Source organism: Rattus rattus, chromosome 17 (assembly GCF_011064425.1).
Source record: "Rattus rattus isolate New Zealand chromosome 17, Rrattus_CSIRO_v1, whole genome shotgun sequence".
Classification (NCBI taxonomy): Eukaryota; Metazoa; Chordata; class Mammalia; order Rodentia; family Muridae; genus Rattus; species Rattus rattus.
Genome location: NC_046170.1, coordinates 24,888,531 through 24,910,271, shown reverse-complemented (window position 1 = coordinate 24,910,271; position 21,741 = coordinate 24,888,531). Strand labels below are relative to the sequence as shown.

Here is a 21,741-nt window from a genome sequence, read left to right as displayed (position 1 = left end):
AAGCAATGGGATTTACACACCAGTAACCCTAGAATTTGGGTGGTATAGGCAGGAGGATCAGGAGTTCAAACAAGGTTGAAAATATATGAGATGATACTCATTTGGTATCTGATAAAAAGAATTAACACTGGCAAATAATTAGCATTTTGGAAAAGTTCTTCTAATTGTTTTTTGGCAGTCAATCCTAAGCCTGTGGAGACAGAAAATCTAATAATTAAAACAAAGCATTAAAAAGAGAGAAAGAAAATATCTGACCCCATAGTCTGAATGGCATGGATGAGAAAACTCAGGTTAGCATTCTTTAATCAAACGGAGTACTTTATCTTAGCCACATACAGCAATGTTAGGGCGGAGTTTATTTTCTGCATTTCTTTTGTTGACAAAACTATGAAAGATCTGTCGTCTGTATGTATACATAATTTACCATATGTAAGACCCTGATTTTGGTTAGCATTACCACATTCTTGGAATACAGCCTTACCCACTTGTTTATGTGCAGTATTTAGCTCTTTAGACACTATAACTGCAGAGATGAATAGCTCCAACAAGAAAGCAAGCCTGCAAAACTGAAAATATTTACCATCTGTCTCTCTTTTAGAAAAACAAATTTCTAAAATCAGTATTAATAAGACAGAAATTTCCTGATATCATACATCAGTTTTATCATTTGCTACTAAAATCTAAACATGTTATGATTACTAATTTTCATTTTTCAATAAATTAGTTTATACAAAAAGTAAATTATATAACTATTACTTTTTAAAACAAATCCTGAAGTCTTTCCCCTTTCAATCTGAAGATTAACTGGTTACCCATAAAAAATAAAAATAACTTCATAGAAGTAAACAAAATCTTTCACTGTACTTAAAACAGATAAATCTTTTAATTAGTGTATATATGTTTCTGTTTCTTTTTGTTTTTTTTTTTTTTTAAGAATTATTTTATTATTTGTTAAGTTGTAGGGGTACAGATGTGTCTGAAAACCAGAGGACAACTTTTTTGGGTCCCGGATCTTCTATATTTGTTTAAGCAGTGTCTCTCTCCTGTTGTTTCTGTTCTGAAGTGTTCTGAGACACTTACTCCACTGGCTTCTGGTGATCCTCTGGGCTCTGCCTCCCACCGTATGGCAGGAATGCTGGAGCTGTGGTTACAGCTACAGTACTGGGCTTTTCCTAAGGATTCTGAGGATCCAACCCAGGTCAAGGCTGCCAGGCACCCACCCTTACCTGCCGAGCCACCTCACCAACATGGTTTTGTTTTGAGATAAGGTCTCACTGTAGCCTAGGCTGACTTGGAACTCACTAAGTCCAGGAGCTTCCCCCAAACCAAACAGACAAAATCTGTCATTCCACAGGCAAATAACTCAAAAGTTTATGCTACTCATAATGACATTTCGAAAAATAATTTACCATGTTGCTAGGAGCAGGAATGGTAACATACTACAGGCAGGGTGTGGTGGCTCACACCTGTAACCCCATCAGTCCGAAGGCGGAGTCAGGAGGAGTAAGAGTTCAGGTCGGCCATAGCTACACGAGGCCACGTCTCAAAACAGAACACCCCGGAAAACAAACAAAAACCCCAAACACCAGCCAAACCAAGCAAAACCATCCTACAGAGGAAATAGAAATACTGAGTATGCAACTGGATACAAGAGTTCTTCAGATTGTTTTCCATAAAATCAATTCCTGAACTTTTTAAAAAATATTTTTTATTCTTTAAAGTTTCATAGATTTATGTAATATATACTCATGATATCTCCCTGATTCCTTCATCAAAGATCAACTAATCTAAAATACTATTAAATTTTTATCAAGTAATATACAGATTTTTAATAGCTATCAATATAAACATTCCCACCTATATTTTCATAAATTCAACTTCTAACATAAAACTTGTAAGGCATATTTATTTTAATTTCCAGAAACTTTTTCTTAAAAATAGAAAATAATATTTTCAAGAGTTTTCTTATTTTTCTTAAAATCAAATTGGCTATATTAACAAAATAGTTACCTATAACTTGTTTCTAAATACAGAAACCTTAAGAAAAACTTAAACACTGCCATGTCCAGTCACATCACCCCCCCCCGCCGAATTTCAGTCCTACAGTAACATTTTAGTACAAAAAATTTCTTGCTAACCTTTTTTTCTTTTTTTCGGAGCTGGGGACTGAACCCAGGGCCTTGCTAGGCAAGTGCTCTACCACTGAGCTAAATCCCCAACCCCTCTTGCTAACTTTTGAAGAAATTAAAAATTTGAATATTAAATGTAGGATATTATCTTTCATAAGAACTTCCCATGGTAAATATTATATCTATAAAATTAGAATCAAATGTTATGTTATTAAATTAATTTTACATTCTTTTAATGTGAAAACAAATCTGATCATATATCTGGGTGGTCAGACTAATAATCTCCTTATCAAAATGCAGGTAATCAGACAATAATAAAACAATCAACAATATCTGAAATTGCAAAAAATATGTTTCCTACCTTGCCTGCTTCTCTTTCTAAGTCGACATATTCCCGGCTAGGTGTTTGTCGTTGCTCTCCCTGCCAGCTGGCCGGAAAAAACTGGAGAGACAGATTGGTTCCTGTAGCCACAAAAGCCTTTTAGAAAAATCAATACAAACAGGATCAGAAGCAGGACATTACATAAATTATGCAGGCAGTCATTTATTTTTACATCAGTTTATGTCTTAAGCCAGGAAGCACCAAGAATACTTAAAAGTAAAAAAACATGCACTCATCATTTTTCTTAAGTATTAAGTTACAAACATCTGATTCCACTTTAAGGACATTTGCCATTGGCTGCTTAAATATAAATTCAGACATGGAATCAATACTTTATTTCAGGTCATTTTTTTGCTGACGTTAGGAACTCAATTGCTTGTGTCTAACCAGAACCTCTATTCTTGCATTTAAACTTTATTTTCAAATGTGAAATTCACTCATGGTTGTGAATTTAAAGCATAATATAAAGTTGTATATATGAGATCTTTTTCTTGGGTCTTTGACTCAAGAAAATGTAACCATGTGTAGCTATTTAAAAAACAACAACAACAACAACAACAACAACAACAACGTATTTACATTTATCATGGGCATGAGTAAAATGTACTAGGAAGCCATCTTTGACTCTAGCAGCACTCTGGAAACAGAGGCAGATGGATCCCTATAAATTCGAGGCCAGCCTGATTTATATAGTGAGTTTCAGGACAGCCAGGGCTACAAAATGAGAACCTGTCTGGAGAAAAAAAGTTAGATGGCATAGCTCAAAACACAGAACAATCTAAACCATCTCTAAAAGTGTCAGTGTCTCTGAGCAACTTAACTCTTACTTCCCCACATATAAAAAACAGAAATACCACTATTCCTCTTTCCAAGAGAGATTTACAAAGAAGTAAGTAAAAACTGCATTTCAAAAAATAATTTTTTTTTCAGCTGTGCATAGTGGTACATGCCTTTAATCCCAGCACTTGGGAGGCAGAAGCAGGCGTTTTCTGAGTTTGAGGCCAACCTGTCTATACGGTGAGTTCCAGGACAGTTAGAGCTACGTTGTGAGACAAAAGAAAAAACAAGACATTTCAGGGGTTGGAGAGATGGCTTAGCCCTTAAGACCATTGTCTACTCTTCCAGAGGATCTTAGTTCAATTCTAAACATCTTGTGGAGGTTCACACTTATCTGGGCACCAGGCTCAATTTAAAGTGCACAGACATATGTGAAGGCAAAATAAAATACCCATACACATTTTAAAAAAGTTTTAAAGTCATCTAGTTATGAACTCTTTGCTGGAAGCACAGTTTTATTCTGCTAATTAAATTTCGAAGCATCAATTGTTTTGAAACATAATCTTCATTTGAAAGCAAGGGGCTTAAATCAGGGGATGTGCTCAAAGTCACTAGATAATACATTTATACATCAGTTCTCCTCACCCTCAGGATTAACAACTTCAGAGAAGGGGGCCTCACTATGCAGCCCAAACTGGCCTTGAATTAAACCTTTTCCCTCTACACCTCCTACTTCTATTACCAGTATTGTAGGTACACTTCATCAGCCTAACTGCTCAATCTCTAAACTGGGTAAGTTTTACCCATTAAAAGCCCCATCAGTACAAGTTCAAATGAAAAACATTCATAAACTCAAGTTCAACTTTGGCTACATCTTAAGTTTAAAACCTGCCTGGGCTACATGAGATCCTGTTTAACCCTATCTTTCCCCCAAAATGAAAACCATTATTGTAGATGGAAATCTGCTTAGGCTATATGACCTAAGGCATACCTCAGTTGCCTTATTTATTAAGCTTAGAAAAGTACCAATTAGCACTAAATGTATGCCAAATAATATGAGAATTAATCCTTCCCTGACAGAATGCCCTTAAGTAGGTCTGAAGCCATGTTGTTTAAATTCAAGGCAGTCTCGAATACCCAAAGACCTGTCATCATAAGCAGGGGTGTGGGCGGTCTGTCTTTGTTTTTGGAGACCATATCTGGCTATTTTGCCCAAGCTTTCTTCAAACTCCAGGGCCTAAGGAATCTTTTTCACTCAGTTTCTTCAGTACTGAGACTACAGGAGAAACCTATACACAACCAAAGAGAAATTCCTAAGAGCAAAGTCTCTTAGCCTTAGATAATGACATTTTCAGAGCAGAGAGTTGGCAGGTTAAATACAGCCTGTGAGACACGTTTATTGATAACTGTTAAGAGGCGAATTCTTCAATCTCTAGTGCTCCAAATCAGCTCTGCAACAAGACACTACAGATCCTCACATTCTGTTTGGATGGCAACCTTAGCCTGTTCCTAAGGTATGTATCATTCACACCTATAATTAAAGTACTCAAGCAGCAGAGGCAGGATAACCAGAAGTTCCAAGGTTGGCCTGTGCTACATAAATCTTTATCTCAAAACACAGAAAAGGGGCTTGGGAGACGGTTCAGTGGATAAAGGTACCACACAACTGACTTTCACCTTCAGTATCCATATGGTGGAAAGAAAACTGATTCCAGTTGAACTGTCCTCTGATTTCCACAAGTACAGCATTCATGTGAGAGTGCTCATGTACTCCTGTACATGTGTACAATAAATTTAATATTAAAAAAAAAAAGTTTCAGGGGTTGGGGATTTAGCTCAGTGGTAGAGTGCTTGCCTAGGAAGCGCAAGGCCCTGGGTTCGGCCCCCAGCCCAGAAAAAAAAAAAAAAAAAAAAAAAAAAAAAAAAAAAAAAAAGTTTCTGCTTCCCTAACTTCATGCCTATTATCTAAAGATTCCTCTCATGAGGAAGAAAAGTGGCAAAAACTGATAAGCAAGTACTACAACCCCATCTTTTTCTTCTTTCCTTCCCGTTTTTTGAGACAGTCTCGATATGTAGGCCTGGGTAGCCTGAAACTCACCAGAGACCAGGCTAGCCTGAAATTCGTATCATCTGCCTGACTCCTGAGATCTAGGATCAAAGAGGTTTGCCATCTTGCCCAGCAAAACACCAGATAACTCATCTGGTGCTTTATTTCATTAACAAATAAAATCTTTTTAAAGGAATAACTACACATATAAAAGAGTTAGGAAAACTCTGAAAATAGTAAAATGGCACACTGTTTTTAACCCCCAAACTTCTTACCATTCAAATTTCAGGTATATATATATATATATATATATTAGTGAGACAATGAAAAAGTAAAAATTAAATAAATAAAATAGTAGTGTATATATTAAAGACAGGAGGATTAGGAGTTTGAAGCTAGCCTGTTACAAAGTGAGAACCTGTCTCAACACACACATGCGAACTAGCTTTTACTTTTCTCACAGCAGAATGACTGATTAAGTAATTTTTCTCATAATTATTTCTTGTTGTATTATTAGTATTAAATACATTTCCAACATGCTTACTCTAAGAATTGATGACTAGACGTGTAGGCAATAGCTTCAATCCCAGCACTTAGGAGGCAGAGGCAGGTGATCTCTGAGTTCAAGGCCTGCCTGGTCTACAAAGTTAAGTTCCAGAATAGCCAGTTTAGAAGACATAAATTTCAGGCATTAAATTATATAACCCCTGAAGTATTCAGATTATCAAGTATTTTTGATGTAAAAGAAAAAAACCTATGATCTGTATTCAGAAGATATTCAGAATATGATCTCTACTTCTAAGAGCTAAGAGTCCTCTGTAAGTTTTCTTTGGAGAAGGGCTAGGCAGGACTTCGATCACTGGCTATTGCATCCCTAGGCCAGAGGATCCTATATTTAAATGTGAGGAAAAAGAATCAGTTCAAGGCTATCCTCGGCTACATGCTGAATTTGAGGCCAGTCTGGGCTACTTGAGAACTTGCCTACTGCCCCGTTCCTAAATCTATCAAAAATAAATGAAATAAATACAGGTAACAAAATCTTAGCTAGTCAGAAGGCACTAAAAGCTACATGGTAGTGGTCCACTGGAAGGCAAAGGCAGGAAGATCTTTGTGAATTTGAGGTGAAAGAAAGAACCAATTTCTTAAATTATCCTTTGACCTCCACCCATTCACCATGGCATACGTTCTGCCCGCTCCACTAAATCAAGATGTTTAAAAAGAAAAAAAAAAAAAAATACTTGTGGAGACAGTCCCAGTGGATACATCTGTAAAACATTCCTGCACCTAAGGCTTGGGTAACACTGAGGAAGAGGAACAGAATGATTCTGAGGGCCAGAGGATCAGGGGATTCTGCTATGAGACTGTGTTTCCTAGTAATGTCAGAAGCTAGACTCATAAAGCCTCACCAACACCACTGTCCAACCAGAACTGAACAAGGATGACACTGGACATGCCAAAGTGGCCAGGGACAAGCCCACCAGGAATCAAATCCTACACTAAGAACTGGGACAACCGAGGGACGGAAGCTGGGAGTGGGAGAGGTAGGCTAGCTAGAGAATAGCGAAGAGCATGCCGACTGGCTGTCCTTGCCAAGTGGTAAGTCCTGAAAACATACGTGAAAGCAACATTATATGGCGAACAAGTTATATTTAGAAATATGTATGTACATTTATATCAGAACACAATGAAAAAGGAGACCGTGAATTTGAAGAAGAGTGGAGGGTATATGGGAAAGCTTGGAGGAAAGAAAGGGAGGGGAGAAATGTAATTATAATCTCAAAAGAGTATGGAATGAAAATGTTCTTTTTAAGTTAAAAAATAAATTACTCAACAAAACAAGCCCTGGAACCAGGCATGGAGGCTCACACCTGTAATCTCAGCATACAAGAGTCTGAGATGGGAGGCCTGCTGTGCAGACATGGCTAGCCTGAGCTATAAAGTCATGTTTCAAGAAATAAAAAACCAAAATGAAGAAACATATTTCCAAGCCAGCTTGGGAAAAGAAAAATAAGGAAAAGGGGACAAGACCTGGTGAGATGGCTCACTGGGTGAAGATGCTTGCTACAAAGACTGACAACTTCAATCCCTGGAATCTACATGGTAGGAGGAAACTGCTGTCTGACCACCATGTACATCCTGGCACATGTGCACACACACCCAAATAATAAATAGATAAAGTGTAAAAAATAAAATAAAATATATATCATAAATGCAAATCTTACAGAATTTAATCCCTTTCCCATTCCCTCCATTCCCCATCTCCCACCTCCGGAGTGTTTTGTAGTCCTGGATATCCTGGATCACACTTATGCAGACCAGCTGGCCTCAAACTCTGAGAGATCAGTCTGCCTCTGCATCCTGAGAGCTGGGATTAAAGGCCTTTGCCACTATGCCCAGTTCAATCTATCATTCTTAACATAAAAATTTTCAGAAAAATAATAAACGAAGCTTATTAAAATTTATAAGGAGCTAGGCAGGCTTCTCAGTTGTACTAGGCATGGCATACACCTATATAATCCTAGGACATGGGAGTTCTGTAAATTCATCCAAGGCTACATATTGCTAACCTGGGTCACATACAACCTATTCTCAAAGAAAAATGGAAAAATACAATTTGTAGGATCAAATATTTAGAAGAGACCCTTGGATGTCTAACTCATCCTAAAAAGAAACTTAAGGCAAACATGACACTGCTGTATCACAACATTTAAATACAGTTTTTCAAACAGACACACTGTACATCATACGCCCAGTCTGTTAACTGCATACACCAAACACTGATAGGACAAATAAACAAATCCTACTGGCTATGCACCACTGCATTTAAGAAAGAAAATCAACTTAACATACAGCGAGTTATTTTATTTTTATTTTATCTTGATACTTAACATTAGCCACATCCAGGAAATCCCTTACCAAGCATACCATCTGCCTTTTGCAGGCCAGAAATGCAGGCTGAGCATGCCATCATCACTGAAGGATTTTCTTCTACCGCTCAGGGCCAAAACTAAAAAGCATTTCTTGCAGGTTTTTTTTTTTTTTTTTTTTTTTTTTTTTTGAATCGTGTAACTATCACAATTCCTCTCAAGAAACCAGGTATGGGCTGAAAGTGGTAGGCTCTCTTTTATGAAACACCTTAATGATCAAATATTCTATAGTTCTTGCTATATTTAGTGTTGCCTCACTAGCAATTCAATTCCAACAGCCTTCACTTTAAATATTAGTTAATCTTTAAAAATAAATCTGGTTTCAGTGACAAAAAGTTGAGTTCATCGTTATATGAACTAAATCTCAATTAAAAAAAAAATACTGGGGTACGGAATACATTCGCCTTATACTGTTAACCTGTAATCAAATTGTTCCTTCACTTCAAGTTTGAGCTAAGGCAATGGGCTTGTCACTTGAGCAAATATTAGGACTTCATTACAAAGTTCTTCAGTTTAAAAAAACGAAAACCACACAACCAAAAAAGTCTCTTTCCTACAGTTTCTTCTCTTTGTTGCTTCCTAACCAACACCTCTAAGGAGGATAACGAAGAGGCAAGAGAGGAACTAGATCACTTCAATATTTTTCAACCCAGGACTTGGTGAGTATGTAGTAGTCTTCTTCAAACATAAAATAGGAGCCTCTAGATCAACTATGGGGTTTGTTTTCGTAGCATCAGGCGATTCTTTAGCAACTCCAATACTAAGACAGACATGTTTAGGTTAGAAAAAGGAAGAATAAAGATTTCTTTCGGATTCTTAACATTTTAAGAAAATGGTTCATCTATTGGGGTCCTTTTTTCCCCTCCCTCTACTACTAGGACGACAGAGAAGTGGAGTAGATTTACTCTAAGCTGTATTGGGAGAAAGCTTCTCATATAGATTTACCAATCTCGCTTCTCAGAAACAAGCCTATCGCTGATTCCTCCTATAATTCTTTTCACAAAGGGCTGTATCCTTCCTACAAGCACCCCCGATCCATCCCTGACGGAGGTCGCAGCCTTGACGATAACCTCTGCCTGGCTCGGGTTTGAGCTCCGCTCCGAAAGCCGAGCCGGCACTGGAAAACGCAAACCATCACACGAACCATCGCGGCGGGCCGAGGAAAACGCGAGTCCGCCCAAGGGCCGACCCGCCAAGCATCTGCCTCTTGCCTTTCGAATCCGGACTAGGAAGTGAGCCTGCGCCCGCTCAGTTCCGGGAGCCGTAGCGTCCGCGGCGCAGTCCGGAACCCGCCGGGGCCGCGCGCAACAAGTGACTGGCGCGCGCCTGGGTCCCCGCGGCCTCCCCGCGCACCAGGGCCCGGCGACTTACGATCTCCGAGCGGCCGTCGCGGCAGGCGTTCTGGAAGCGTGTCTGGCGCTCCTCGTGGGGCCGGTCCCTGAAGCCCGTGTACTTAATCTGCAAGGCAGAGTCGGCCCAAAATCAGGAGTCAAATCCGCGGCGGCGCCCACCCGCCCGCCCGCATCCCGCGGCTCCGATAAGGGCAAGCAGAGTCTGTGGGCGGACTGCTGCTCGGGCGAGATTACCCTCGGCCGGCGCGCCGCCTCGGGCTTCGCGGGAACCGAGCCACTCAAACTTTTCTCCTCCCGGGCCCACTCGGGGCGCGCCGAGGCCTCCGCGCCTCCCGGCCGCCTCACCTCACACTCGCGGCTCAGCTTCCTGAAGAACTCCTCGTTCTCGAACTTGCTCCTCTGGTCCGGTACGACGCGCGGCATCTTCCCGCCCTCAGGCCGCGCTCCAAGCTAGCGCGGGCACCCGCTGGCGGGCCCTAGTGCTGACCGGCTGATCGCCCACTCGCGGCGTCCGGATTCCCGCTTCTCTTTGTTTCAGGAGCCCGCCCGCGTGGGCTCCCGCTCCAGGGAGTCTGAGGTGCGGCCGTCTGCTTGAGCCCAACCCACGCTACCACCGCCTCAGCCGTTGCCTGCCGCCCGCGCAGACACAGCTCTAGCCTCCCCCGGCCGCAGCCGCCACTTCCTCTCGCCGCCCCCCTCGCTCTCCCGTCCCCCACCCCCGCCCCGCGCCGGCCCCACCCCTCCTCCTCCTCGCGCGCCCGCCCGCCTCAAACTCTAGCAAACAAGACGCACCATTCACAACTCCACGACCCGCGCCGCGCATGCGCCACCCACCAGCTTGCGGGGCGGCTGGGTTGCAGTGAAACCCAGCTCCTTCCGCAGCACAATCTCCTTCCCCTAGCCTGTTCTCAGGCTTCTCTGCGAACAACCGCCTAGAAGGGATCCGCCCCTCCCTTAGCAAGTAGGAACGGCCCCGCAGACCTTTTTTCTGCCCTTTATGGGCGATCTGGAACTTCTTGGTTCCCCAGCCAGCCACGCAGAATAACCCCAGATGGGCCACTTGAAGTTAAGGAAACCTAAGTCGTTGAGGACTTTGCATACTCCACACCGATAGGGAGGGATGTGGACTGTACACTGAAAGGTGGAAGTAGGCATCTAACCAAATCATGGTGGAAAGTTGGTGGCTGTTGGGGCTAGGTTGGCCTTAGGATTCTGCGTAGCTCTGTTCCCAGACAAGGTTTAGACAAGTACCAGACCAGTAAGTCTCAGATTAGTAATTTCCAAAAAGCACACTCATAAATTCAGAGCGTTAGTAGGAGAGTGTTTATGTAGATCTAGCACATCATTTAAAGGAAAACTATCTTAATTATATGTAACCCGTTGCCAGTCCATATTTTTACCCAAATGTGCAATCAAATACGGGAAAGAAAAAAAACAAAACAAAACAAAACAACAACAAAAAACCAAGATCTGCAAGTTTTAGAGAACTTGCCAGAGCAGAAGAAAGTCTGACTCTGGATTTGCAACAGAGCATGATCTAAAACTGACCCTCAATAAATCCTGATCCTTAAAATCGCAGTTTGTTAAAAGTTCACTTCAAAAATGGCAAGTAAGTGCCAACTCTGGCAGCAGCTGGCCAGATGCTAAAGGATTGTGAAAAGACACCTAAAGTCACTGGAATCAGCTCTGAAGTCAGTTGTTAACTCCTGTTTGAATAGATTTTGGCAGAATTTCACTGCCAGTCCAGCCCGATCTCATTAGATAGGGACCTAAACTTGGCTAAGGAACTGTCCTAGTTTGCCATAGACAGCTCCTGTTTTAGCAATGACCACCCATGCCTCAAGACTCAGAAGCTGCTCAGTCCCTAACAAACTAGGAGGGTTGGACTTTTCTTTAAAAAGATTTATTTATTTCATGTACGTAGTACACTGTCACTGTCTTCAGACACACCAGAAGAGGGTGTCAGATCTCATTACAGATGGTTGTGAGCCACCATGTGGTTGCTGGGAATTGAACCCAGGACCTCTGGAAGAGCAGTCAGTGCTCTTAACCGCTGAGCCATCACTCCACCCCAGGGCTAAACATCTTAACTGAAGTCTGAAGAGTTGATTGCCCAAAGTCAAAGGTTTGTTGGTGGGAGTGGTGTGTGTGTGTGTGTGTGTGTGTGTGTTGTTACTCTTCCACTGTGATAAAACACTATGTTTAAGGCAACTTATAGAAGAGTTTATGTAGGCTTAACACTCCAGAGGGTTAGAGTTCATGATGGTGAGGCATGGTTACAGAGACAGGAAACTGAGGGCTCACATCTTAAATCAAAAGCATAAAGCAAAATAAGATTTAGGAATGCTAGTGGCTTTGAAACCTCAAAGATGGCCCTGGGGACATATTTCCTCCAGCAAGGCCACATCTTCTAAACCTACCTAAACAGTGCCACTCCTGGGGATTAAGTATTCTAACCTCTGAGCCTATGGGGGGACATTTCTCATTCAAACCATCACAGTCTGGGCGATGCAGTTCAAACCAAGGGATTCATCTCACCAAGTACTATACCACTGAACTGCATTCCTAGCCTTCATGGTCCAGGTTTTTTTAGCAGTGAAATTTGTAAGCACCATGTACTTACAGTGCCAGTGACTTTGACCACTGAGGTGGGAAGATTTCTTGAGCACAGGACCTGGACCAAAAAAGAAACAAAAAAAAGGAGGAAGGAGGTCATTAGGTTGATGGTTTTAAAAGACATATTCTTTCCATTAGCAGATATGGAGTTAGCTCCTTCTTGGGGCAGGTACCTCCCATTCCTCCCAAGCCTGTAGAACAGATATAGGTGCATGAATAGAAAGGATGCAGCCAAAGATGTCAACCACTGCCATTGATGGGCCTTCAGCTATTTTACAATCTTTTCACTTTTTTATTTATTTTTATTTATTTATTTTGAGATATGGTTTCTTTATGAAGCTCTAGCTGTCCTGGAACTCACTCTGTCTGGCAGATTGACCTGGAACTCAGAGACCCACCTGCCTCTGCCTCACAAGTGCGGGGACTAAAGGTGTGCACCACCACTGCCCAGCTTCATTTATTTGCTTTTTTTTTTTTTTTTTTTTTTCCGAGCTGGGGACCGAACCCAGGGCCTTGCCCTTGCTAGGCAAGCGCTCTACCACTGAGCTAAATCCCCACCCCCATTTATTTGTTTTTAATGTTTTCGTCTATGTGTGCTTGTCCATGCACAGACATGGGTATAAGGCCTGCATGTGGACACATACGCCATGGCTTGAATGTAGAGTTCAGAGGACAACTTTGTGAAGTCAGCTGTCCCTTGCCACCTGTACTTGGGTTCCAGACATTGAACTCAGGTCATCAGGCTCTCACACAGCAAGCGCTCTTTAGCTTGCTCAACTCTCTTGCTGGCTCTGCTCAGTCCCCTTTTAGTTGCAAGGGACCGAAACCCTATTCCAACAAACTTAAAACTGAAAGAGGTCACCTGTTTCAAGTTAACAAACCAGAAACAGGTACAAATGAAATCATCCAGACGGTAAGTCCCCACTTCTGTTTCTCCTTTCCTTTCACTCTTTTTTTTTTTCTTTTCTTTTTTTCAGAGCTGGGGACCGAACCCAGGGCCTTGTGCTTGCTAGGCAAGCGCTCTACCACTGAGCTAAACCAACCCCTCCTTTCACTCTTGAAAAGGCTCTCTTAGCCGCCTCATCTGTTTCCTGGCAAACGATAGCATCAGCCGTTTTTCAACTTCTTGAAAATTACGGGGAAGGACTTTGATTGCTCGCTTGTCCTGGGTTCACATAGCCTCCCTTCTGTAAAATATCCAGACAGACGTACTGATATAATCTATCAGTTTACATTATATGCCCATTCATCAGAGGTTTAAGGCCCGTGATTGGCAGCATCAGAGACAGTTTGATAAATTGAGAGAAAAAAAAGCCATTTTCCCCCAAAAACAGAATGAACAAAGACGTGCTATGGGCCCACTGAATAATCTGTATCAGCTATATCTGGCAAAAGGTACAGTTTTTGTTTATATATTTATGTTTTCTGTGCGGTAATTGTTTCTTATATTGGAAATAAAACTTGAAGCTGGGATGGATGGCCCAGTCCTGTAATGCTAGCCTAGGACTCAGAGACTGAGGCAAGAGCATGTCAAGTCTCAGACCAGCTTGGGCTGCTACACAGGAGACTGTCCAACTCCCACCCCCACCCCCACCCCCACCCCACAACACAACAACAAATCAATCAAATAAACAACAACCAAAAAAGAAAAAGAAAGAAAAACTGATCATTATAGTCCCCTGAAAGGAAAAGTAATCTCAAGGACAAGGGATTTGGACTAACTAGTTCAGGAAAACGCAGAGCAAACCAGAGTACTTACTCTAACTGTCAGCTGAATGGGGATGGGCAACATCCTTAGGGAAATAAGTGGCCAAATCTGCCTAGCAACCCCAGGCCACAGGGTAAGCCACACTCACCAGGGTCTGGCCTGTGAGTGGCCTGGCTGGGAAAAGACGTCTGGGAAAAGCTGTGGCTGTGGGGACTCTCCTCAGCTGACCTCTGTATGCCTTATTTTAAAAACGGGGTTTAAAAAATTATAAAGGAAAATTTCATGCAAATGAGGTACGTTTGGGCCTGCACTCCTAACAGTTCTGGCAGCAGTCTGGTTGAGTATGGATTGATTCAGACACCGCCCTGTGAAGTTTACTCAGGTCCAAGTATGGCAACCAGGGAGTGTCTTTGTGCTGCTTAGAAAAACCTTCCCCATCACTTGTCCCAGACACTAATAATTCCCCTGGATCTTTGTTGCCTGGAAGCTTTCTGTCCTAAGCATCCAACTAGCTTAGGCACTCCCCTGAGCATTTCCCTACCTTTCTGTCTGGGTAGTCATTTCCTGGGACCCCCAGTCTGACCTCCAGTAGACAGAAATATACACTAGAGATACTGGGGAGATGGATCAGTCAGCAGAGTGCTTGCTACATAAGTACTAGGATCCCTAGAGTCCACCTCTTTTTTTTTTTAAAGCATTTGTTTTTTTTTTAAATTTATTTATTATATTATTACACTGATGCTGTCTTCAGACACACCAGACACCAGATCTCATTACAGATGGTTGCGAGCCACCATATGGTTGCTGGGATTTGAATTCAGGACCTCTGAAAGAGCAGTCAGTGCTCTTAACCACTAAGCCATCTCTCCAGCCCCAGGCCCACCTCTTTTAAAAGTGAGCCTGGTGGCCCATCTCAATGCTGGAGAGGCAAAGACAGGCGCTATCACTGGGACTTGCTGGCCAGTCAGAATACTTAGATTGATAAGTTCTAGGTTCAATGAAAGATGCAAAAAGAGAGCAACTAGAGAAGACACTGATGCCAACCCCTGGCCCACCAATACATGCATGTGTTCATGTGTACCCCCCATATGCACACACAAAGAAAAGGACTCAATAAACCCAGTGGGAATCGAGAAGCTTTCACTACCTAGCTCAATTATGAAACATGGCCCGAGTATTTTCCTGCCCTCATCTCAGTTCATTCACACAAGCATTTTCTAAGTCAGGTCTTCTGTGCCTATTGGGAAGATAAGGAAATTAGAGTGAGAAGGCAAATAAGGTAAATTACAAGACCCTCACATGTTGGGTTATGAGCACCAACTGTATCATTTTTGTTTACACCACATAGCCCTGCAAGCTCAACATCATTGCAACTATTCTATGGATGAGGAAACTGAGGCTCAGAAGGGCTGAATGATCCCATGATTGTGTGAGGTTGTGTTTTGAGACAGTTTCTCCATGTTGTCTAGACTGTCCCTAAATTTTCAGCTGTTTTGCTTCAGCCTCTCAAGTGCAGGTATGCGCCACCATACCTAGAAGGAGTATTGTGTGTGTCTTGCACACACACACACACACACACACCTGGTGCTGGGTCCACATTTAGGGTCTTGTCCTTGCTAGGCAAGCACTCTACCACTAAGCTAAACCTCCAATTTCAATAATCTTAACCATCCTTTCCCACTGGGGGAAAGGCCAAAAGTCCTGCCTGTATCTCTTACTGAGTTGTAAACCCACAAAAAGCTGTAATTGGACCCACCATCTCTTGGGGGCCCATTACTGTTGAATATGGAATCTTATTATAGGCTTTTGTAGGAGGGTGCAACGCTTGTATTTGATTTACTCATTCCCAACCCTGAACCCAGCTGTTTGTCCTTCTCTGTCCTGGAAAGTCAAGGTCTAGCAGGCTTGTTCCCCCAAGGCCAATAGGGAGGATGGCTTTGTCTGGGTCTGGTATCAGAGCTACCCACATCTGACTTTCAGGGTCTCTGAGCCTTTAGTCTTCTTCTTTCCTAAGGAAAACAGTTTCCCTTCAGTTACTGGGGAAATACTGTACCATCTTGAAGCTGAAATGGGATCTAAGCCACAAATGAGACATGAGGGGAAGGAAGAGAAATTGGTAGCTGGCACCATGCCTAAAGCCCTGGTTCCACTCAGCTTCTGGGTTTCAGAAGATGGGCCACTATCCAGGACAAATGTGTCTTCTGCCTGAGCAAGGCAGTTTCCTGGGCCTCTAACTTTTTTTTTCTTTTTGATGTACAACTCAACATTCCATAAAGTCACCCCTGGACCCTATAGGATTTCTCTTTTGTCCCAGAGCTGTCCTACCCCTTTCAGCTTTCCTGCCATCCTCCCCCACCAGTGCAGCCCAGCCATAGGGAAAGGAAAGAGGAGCAAATTTACCCAGAATAGCATTTCTTCAGTGTTGGGATCAATAAACCCTTTTGCTTAAAAGGAACCAGATGATTTCATCCTTGTAATTACAAGGTTGACGTTTGCAAATCTTGCCCAGGCTCCAAATGAGCCTCTTTGTCATAGTCGGTGGAGGGGTTTGTCTGGGTGCCTGAGGATGGAGAGGGAGCCTGATGTGGTGGGAAGAGGTCCTGGGTAGGGTCAGGAGACCTGGCTGACCTTATGGAGCTGTACTAATGCTTTCCCCCCTCCCCCACTAACTTCTGGCAAGTGATGGGAAACAGACTAGACAGGTTAGGGAATATCAGCCATGAACTTGAACCACACCATACTCCTGCTTAAGACCCCTCCCCCACGTCTCCTCTTTCTTTCTTTTTTTTTTTTCCTGGCAGAAAGACAAAGGCCTTCAGCATAGCATGCCAGACCCTAGACAATCTTTCCTTTCCTTTCCAACTCCCATCTCTCATTTCTCCCCATGGCACCCTGCAATCCATACTAGGCTGCTCATGTTTCCCACATGCCTCTGGCATGACTTTCTCCCTCTTCTCTGCAGGGAGAGCTTATCCTTTAAATATACGTTTAGGGGCCTCTGTTTCCCACAGAGTGACTGAGTACTTCTTCCCAACCCTCCTCTTCCTCCTTCTTTTCTTTTTGGTTACATTTTATTTTGGGCAAGTGGGGAGCGTGCATGCTATGGTATGAGGATGTATGGTGGTCAGGTGACAACTTGTGGGACTTAGTTCTCTCCTACCATGTGGATCTCAGGGATCAAACTCTGGTTGCTAGGCTTGGAGGCACCTTTTACCCAGTGAGCCATCTTGCTGGCTCCACTCTTTCACTCTGCTCATAAACAGAACTAGAACTTTTAAAGAAATTATTAAAAAAAAAGGCAATTAGGAATTATGGAAAATAAATATTCTGTCAGCTTAAAAGCAATCATTGTTACAGACGAAGATACTCCAAAGACTGCAGTTGGGAGGTTTCTTGAACTTTAGTCCCACAAGTTCAAGACCAGTCTGGGCAATACTCTGAGACCCCCATCTCAAAACCATCACCAACAAAAATATCCCAAGAAACCAGCACCGCACTAACAACAGACAATTCCTAATATTCTAGTGTATTTCCCTTGGCCTGTGCCATCCACACACTTTACTACAGAGCTCTGACATTCTAGATGTACAATTTTGAAGGGTATCACCGTAAACCTATGGTACAAGCATTTTCCCATGACACCACTTAATATTCTTTTTTTCGAAGCTGGGGACTGAACCCAGGCCCTTGCGCTTGCTAGGCAAGCGCTCTACCACTGAGCTAAACCCCCAACCCACCACTTAATATTCTTAACGACACCTTCTTGATCCACTGTTCCAAGCCCTTATTGTTGGACATTTAGATCATTTCTTATTATTCATTATTGCGTAGACATTTACATTGTTTCCTGTTATTCATCATTACAGATAAGGCTGCTACGAAGGTTGTGATGCATAGACATTTTCTTAAAAGATCTGTATAGTGTTTTTAGTACCAGTTTTCAGAAGTAGAACTACTAGAACCAAAGATAAAGACATTGTAAATTTCCCAATACATATTATGTTGCTGAATTTCTCTGTGATACTGCCTTTTCCTCTTCTTTGTCCCCAAACCCCCCTCTTCAGATAAGAACCCACTATGGCTGGGCAGCATGATGGTAAAGCCTTTAATCCCAATACTTGAGCAAGAGAGAGGGAGAGGGAGAGGGAGAGATAAAGCAGAGACAGGAGGATCTCTGTGAGTTGGAGGCCAGCCTGGTCTTCCAGGCCAGCCAGTACTAAATAGTGAGACCCTGTCTTAAGAAAAACTAGCAATCTTACAAACAAAAAAGTAGCTCAGGTTATCCTCAAACTTACGATCCTCATGCTCTCTCATCCCAAGTACTAGGTGACAGGTGTATGCCACCATGCCCTTTATCTCCTGTCTCTTTCTGAGTCTCAAAATCCCCTGTTTTCAGTGTCCTCAGACACAGGAAATGCCAACCAAGAATAAACCAAGTCCTGCAAATAGAGATCAATGGATCAATAAAGGAGGTTGAATAATTTAACACTCACTTCTGGCTCGTTATTGACTCTGAAATCCAAATGCATCCTTTTCTACCTCCTCTTCTTTTATGTGTCTGATGATGACATCCTGACACTTTGTCCTGTTCTTGGATTCTTTCCCAAGCTTCCCAACCATACCAATCAGGCAGTCATGGTCCCTATCACACTGTAATATTGTCTTATAAATAGAAAAGATTGCCAAGCCACAGCCCCCCTCAGCAGCCTGACATCCTCCTAGGAACACAAAGAGGAATAATTAACAAAGCAGATACCAGTTGTCTGCCTAAAGTGTGTATCCAAGGAGTTGAGCTCTAGTCTGTTCTAGTCTGCTCGTGTCTTGTCTATTTGGCCTCTCTTCCCAGACACATCCATTTTCTTCCTCAGTAGATGCTCCAGTTCTACCTTCTGCACCCTTCTGTCCTATGGGATCTCTCAGCATGCCTCTCAGTATCTATACAAATTGATTCTATCATGCAAGCGGCTCCCTACACAGCTCACAAGGACTCAAGAAAGCTTCATCGAGTGCAGCTGTTCTTAATCTGTGGGTGGTGACCCCTTTGGCAAAATTCTATCTCTAAAAATATTTACCTTATGATTCATAATAGTAACAAAAGTACAGTTATGAAGTAGCAACAAAAATAATTTTATGGTCAGGGGTCATCACAACATGAGGAACTGTATTAAAGGATCACAGCATTAGGTAGGTAGGTAGGTTGAGAACCACCCATCTAATGCCATATCTCAGACTTCATCCAAATATGGTCTATATTAGACTCTTTCCAAGATAATACTGAGGGGAAGCCACCTCATAAATCTACCTGAAGACCCTTATCATGGGGTTAAGGATGTAGTCTGTAGCAGAGTATTTTCTGAACATGGAGGCCCTGGGTTTGATTCCTGGCACCGTAAGAATTCTTTTTATTATTATTATTATTATTATTATTATTATTATTATTATTATTATATTATCATCATCATCATCATCATCATCATCATCACCACCACCACCACCATCATCATCATCTTATTTGTTTTTTTGAGACAGGGTTTCTTGAGGTAGCCCTGGTTGTACTGGAACTCACTCTATAGACCAGACTGGCTTGGAACTCAGAGATCCTCCTGCCTCTGCCTCCCAAGTGCTGGAATGAAAGACATGCTCCTCTACACCTGTCTCTTGCTTCCTTTATAAAAATGGAAAGATTGTCTTGGAGGTTGGGCATGGTGACACATTCATTTCTGTCATCCTAGCACTCAGGAGGTGGAGGGTTTGAACCCAGCCTGAGAGCCATGAGACTGTCTCAAAAATGTAAGTTAAATCAAAAAATGCTTTGGAACAGATAGATAGCCATTTGGGAATAATAAAGGTTGTCTGGTATGAGCTGAGATTCTAGTGAAATATAGGCCTTCAAGGTAAAGAGGGAAGGGATTACTGCCTTGCTTTCAGCTCATGAGATTAAGACTCAAAACATATAACTGAGTCATTCAAAAAGGCATCATAGCCAGGAGAAGACTCCAGAGAAATCAAGAGGATGAAAGAATCTAGATGCTGAAGAAATTCCGTTTCTTTTTTTTTCCTATTTTTTTAAAAACATGGAACGCGTGTCATCCTTGCTCAGGGACCATGCTAATCTTCTCTGTATCATTCCAATTTTAGTATATGTGCTGTCGAAGCGAGCACAGAAATTCCGTTTCTTAACTTTTCTTTTCTCTCCTTCTCTTTCTTTCTTTCTCTCTTTCTTTCTTTCTTTCTTTCTTTCTTTCTTTCTTTCTTTCTTTCTTCCTTTCTTTCTTTCTTTCTTGCAGGGGAGGGGGATGGGGTCATATGTACCCAGGGATCTTAGGCTGACCTTGAAATCAATAACTAGCCTAGATGACCTTGAAATCCTGATCCTTCTGCCTCTACCTCCTAAGAGCTGGGATTAAAGATGTATGCCACCAGGGTTGGGGATTTAGCTCAGTGGTAGAGCGCTTGCCTAGCAAGCACAAGGCCCTGGGTTCGGTCCCCAGCTCCGAAAAAAAGAAAAAAAAAAAAAAGATGTGTGCCACCCTGTCTAGTTTACTCAGAGCTGAGGTCTGAACCCAGGCCTTCTGTAATGCTAGGCAAGTGCTCTACCAATTAAACTGCACCCTCAGCCCAGTCTTTTAATTTGTTAACCGAGTAACCCTACGTCAGAGAGTTTCGTTGACTTGCTTAAGATCACAGAACTTACTAGTCAGTTTCTTCACTTATAAATTGCCTACAGAGACCTCTCCTTCTATCTATAAGGTCTATTTTGTTTTCAGACTTAAAGTGGTGCTGATACAGCTCGGTGGTAGAATGTTTTCCTAGAATGCATGAGGTCATGTATTTAATCCCCAGCACTGAAAGAAGAAATCACAAAACTGGCTTGTACAAAAGAGAAGTGGTCCTGCCCCTAGAGGTGTTGCAGCTGTGGTTGTGTGTCCCATGTGCATCAGCAGATGGCAGAGAGGAGGAAAGCTATGTTTCCACTCAGTGTTCTGACCTGAATCATTCTGAACATCTGAATAATTAATAGCCTAACATTCCCTAAAAAATGTGAGCTGAAGGTGACCACCAAACCTGCTCCATGGGTTCTGGACAAGGAGCTAGCCCAAGATCACCAGCCCGAGCATGCAGGCCCAGTGTGGCAGACCATGCCTGAGATGACTCTTGCCGGGCACCATAATGCACAAGCAGGGCCTAGCGCTCCTGAGAGGATCCTAGACACTCAGAGACCCCAGGAGCCACCAAGAGGAACAAGTAAGTGGTGGAGAGATGCAAGAGAAAGAAAACCGAAGGGTGTGGGTAGGCACAATAAAGAGAGAAAGAACTGAAGACTCTAGGTTATGGAGGAACAGCCTTATGTGAGTAGCCAGTGATGCCACCTAGGACCATGGTGGGGTCCTGGCCTGTGCTGTCACCAAGGGACACATCTGGGTCTGTGGTTGGTCCTGTGGCCCTGGCCTGCTGCTGCCTGAGGACATGTTGATGTTTGAGGTCTCACCCCTCACCTGCAAATTGTGGGAGAGCTGGCCCTGGGGGAACGAGAACAGAAGAGATGACCCTCCCCCAACAACCCCCCACCCCGCTCCTAGCCAGCTGCAGTACTCAGGAAAACAGGCCCCCACAAATTGCTAGAGTTGCAAATAAACCAGGCCCAAGGATATGAATGTGGGAGAGCTGGCCCTTGTCTGCCTTGTGGTGACATGAGTGAGGGAGAGATGTCCCCTCTTGCCCATATGGCAGGCAGGAGAGCTGGCCCTGAGGTAAGTGAACTGCCCTGCCCCTCACCTGCTGCAGCACTTGGGAAAGCGGGCA

General features: G+C 42.8%; 1 protein-coding gene and 2 pseudogenes across 2 annotated transcripts in view; 1 reads left to right on the top strand and 2 right to left on the bottom strand.

The window, feature by feature from the left end:
- The window catches only part of Cbfb (core-binding factor subunit beta), a 43,218-nt gene extending 32,894 nt beyond the window's left edge, over positions 1-10,324 (bottom strand). For both annotated transcript variants that reach the window (XM_032887564.1, XM_032887563.1), the window contains exons 1-3: positions 9,960-10,324; positions 9,634-9,720; positions 2,491-2,607 (exon numbers count right to left, since the gene is read on the bottom strand). In XM_032887564.1, the coding sequence (XP_032743455.1) occupies positions 2,491-2,607; positions 9,634-9,720; positions 9,960-10,037 (282 nt within the window). In that variant the 5' untranslated portion in view covers positions 10,038-10,324. The remainder of the gene's footprint in view (positions 1-2,490; positions 2,608-9,633; positions 9,721-9,959) is intronic.
- Positions 10,325-20,006: 9,682 nt separating this feature from the next.
- Positions 20,007-20,100, bottom strand: LOC116886788 (annotated as a pseudogene).
- A 729-nt stretch (positions 20,101-20,829) lies between these two features.
- Positions 20,830-20,968, top strand: LOC116886732 (annotated as a pseudogene).
- The last annotated feature ends 773 nt before the right edge of the window (positions 20,969-21,741 follow it).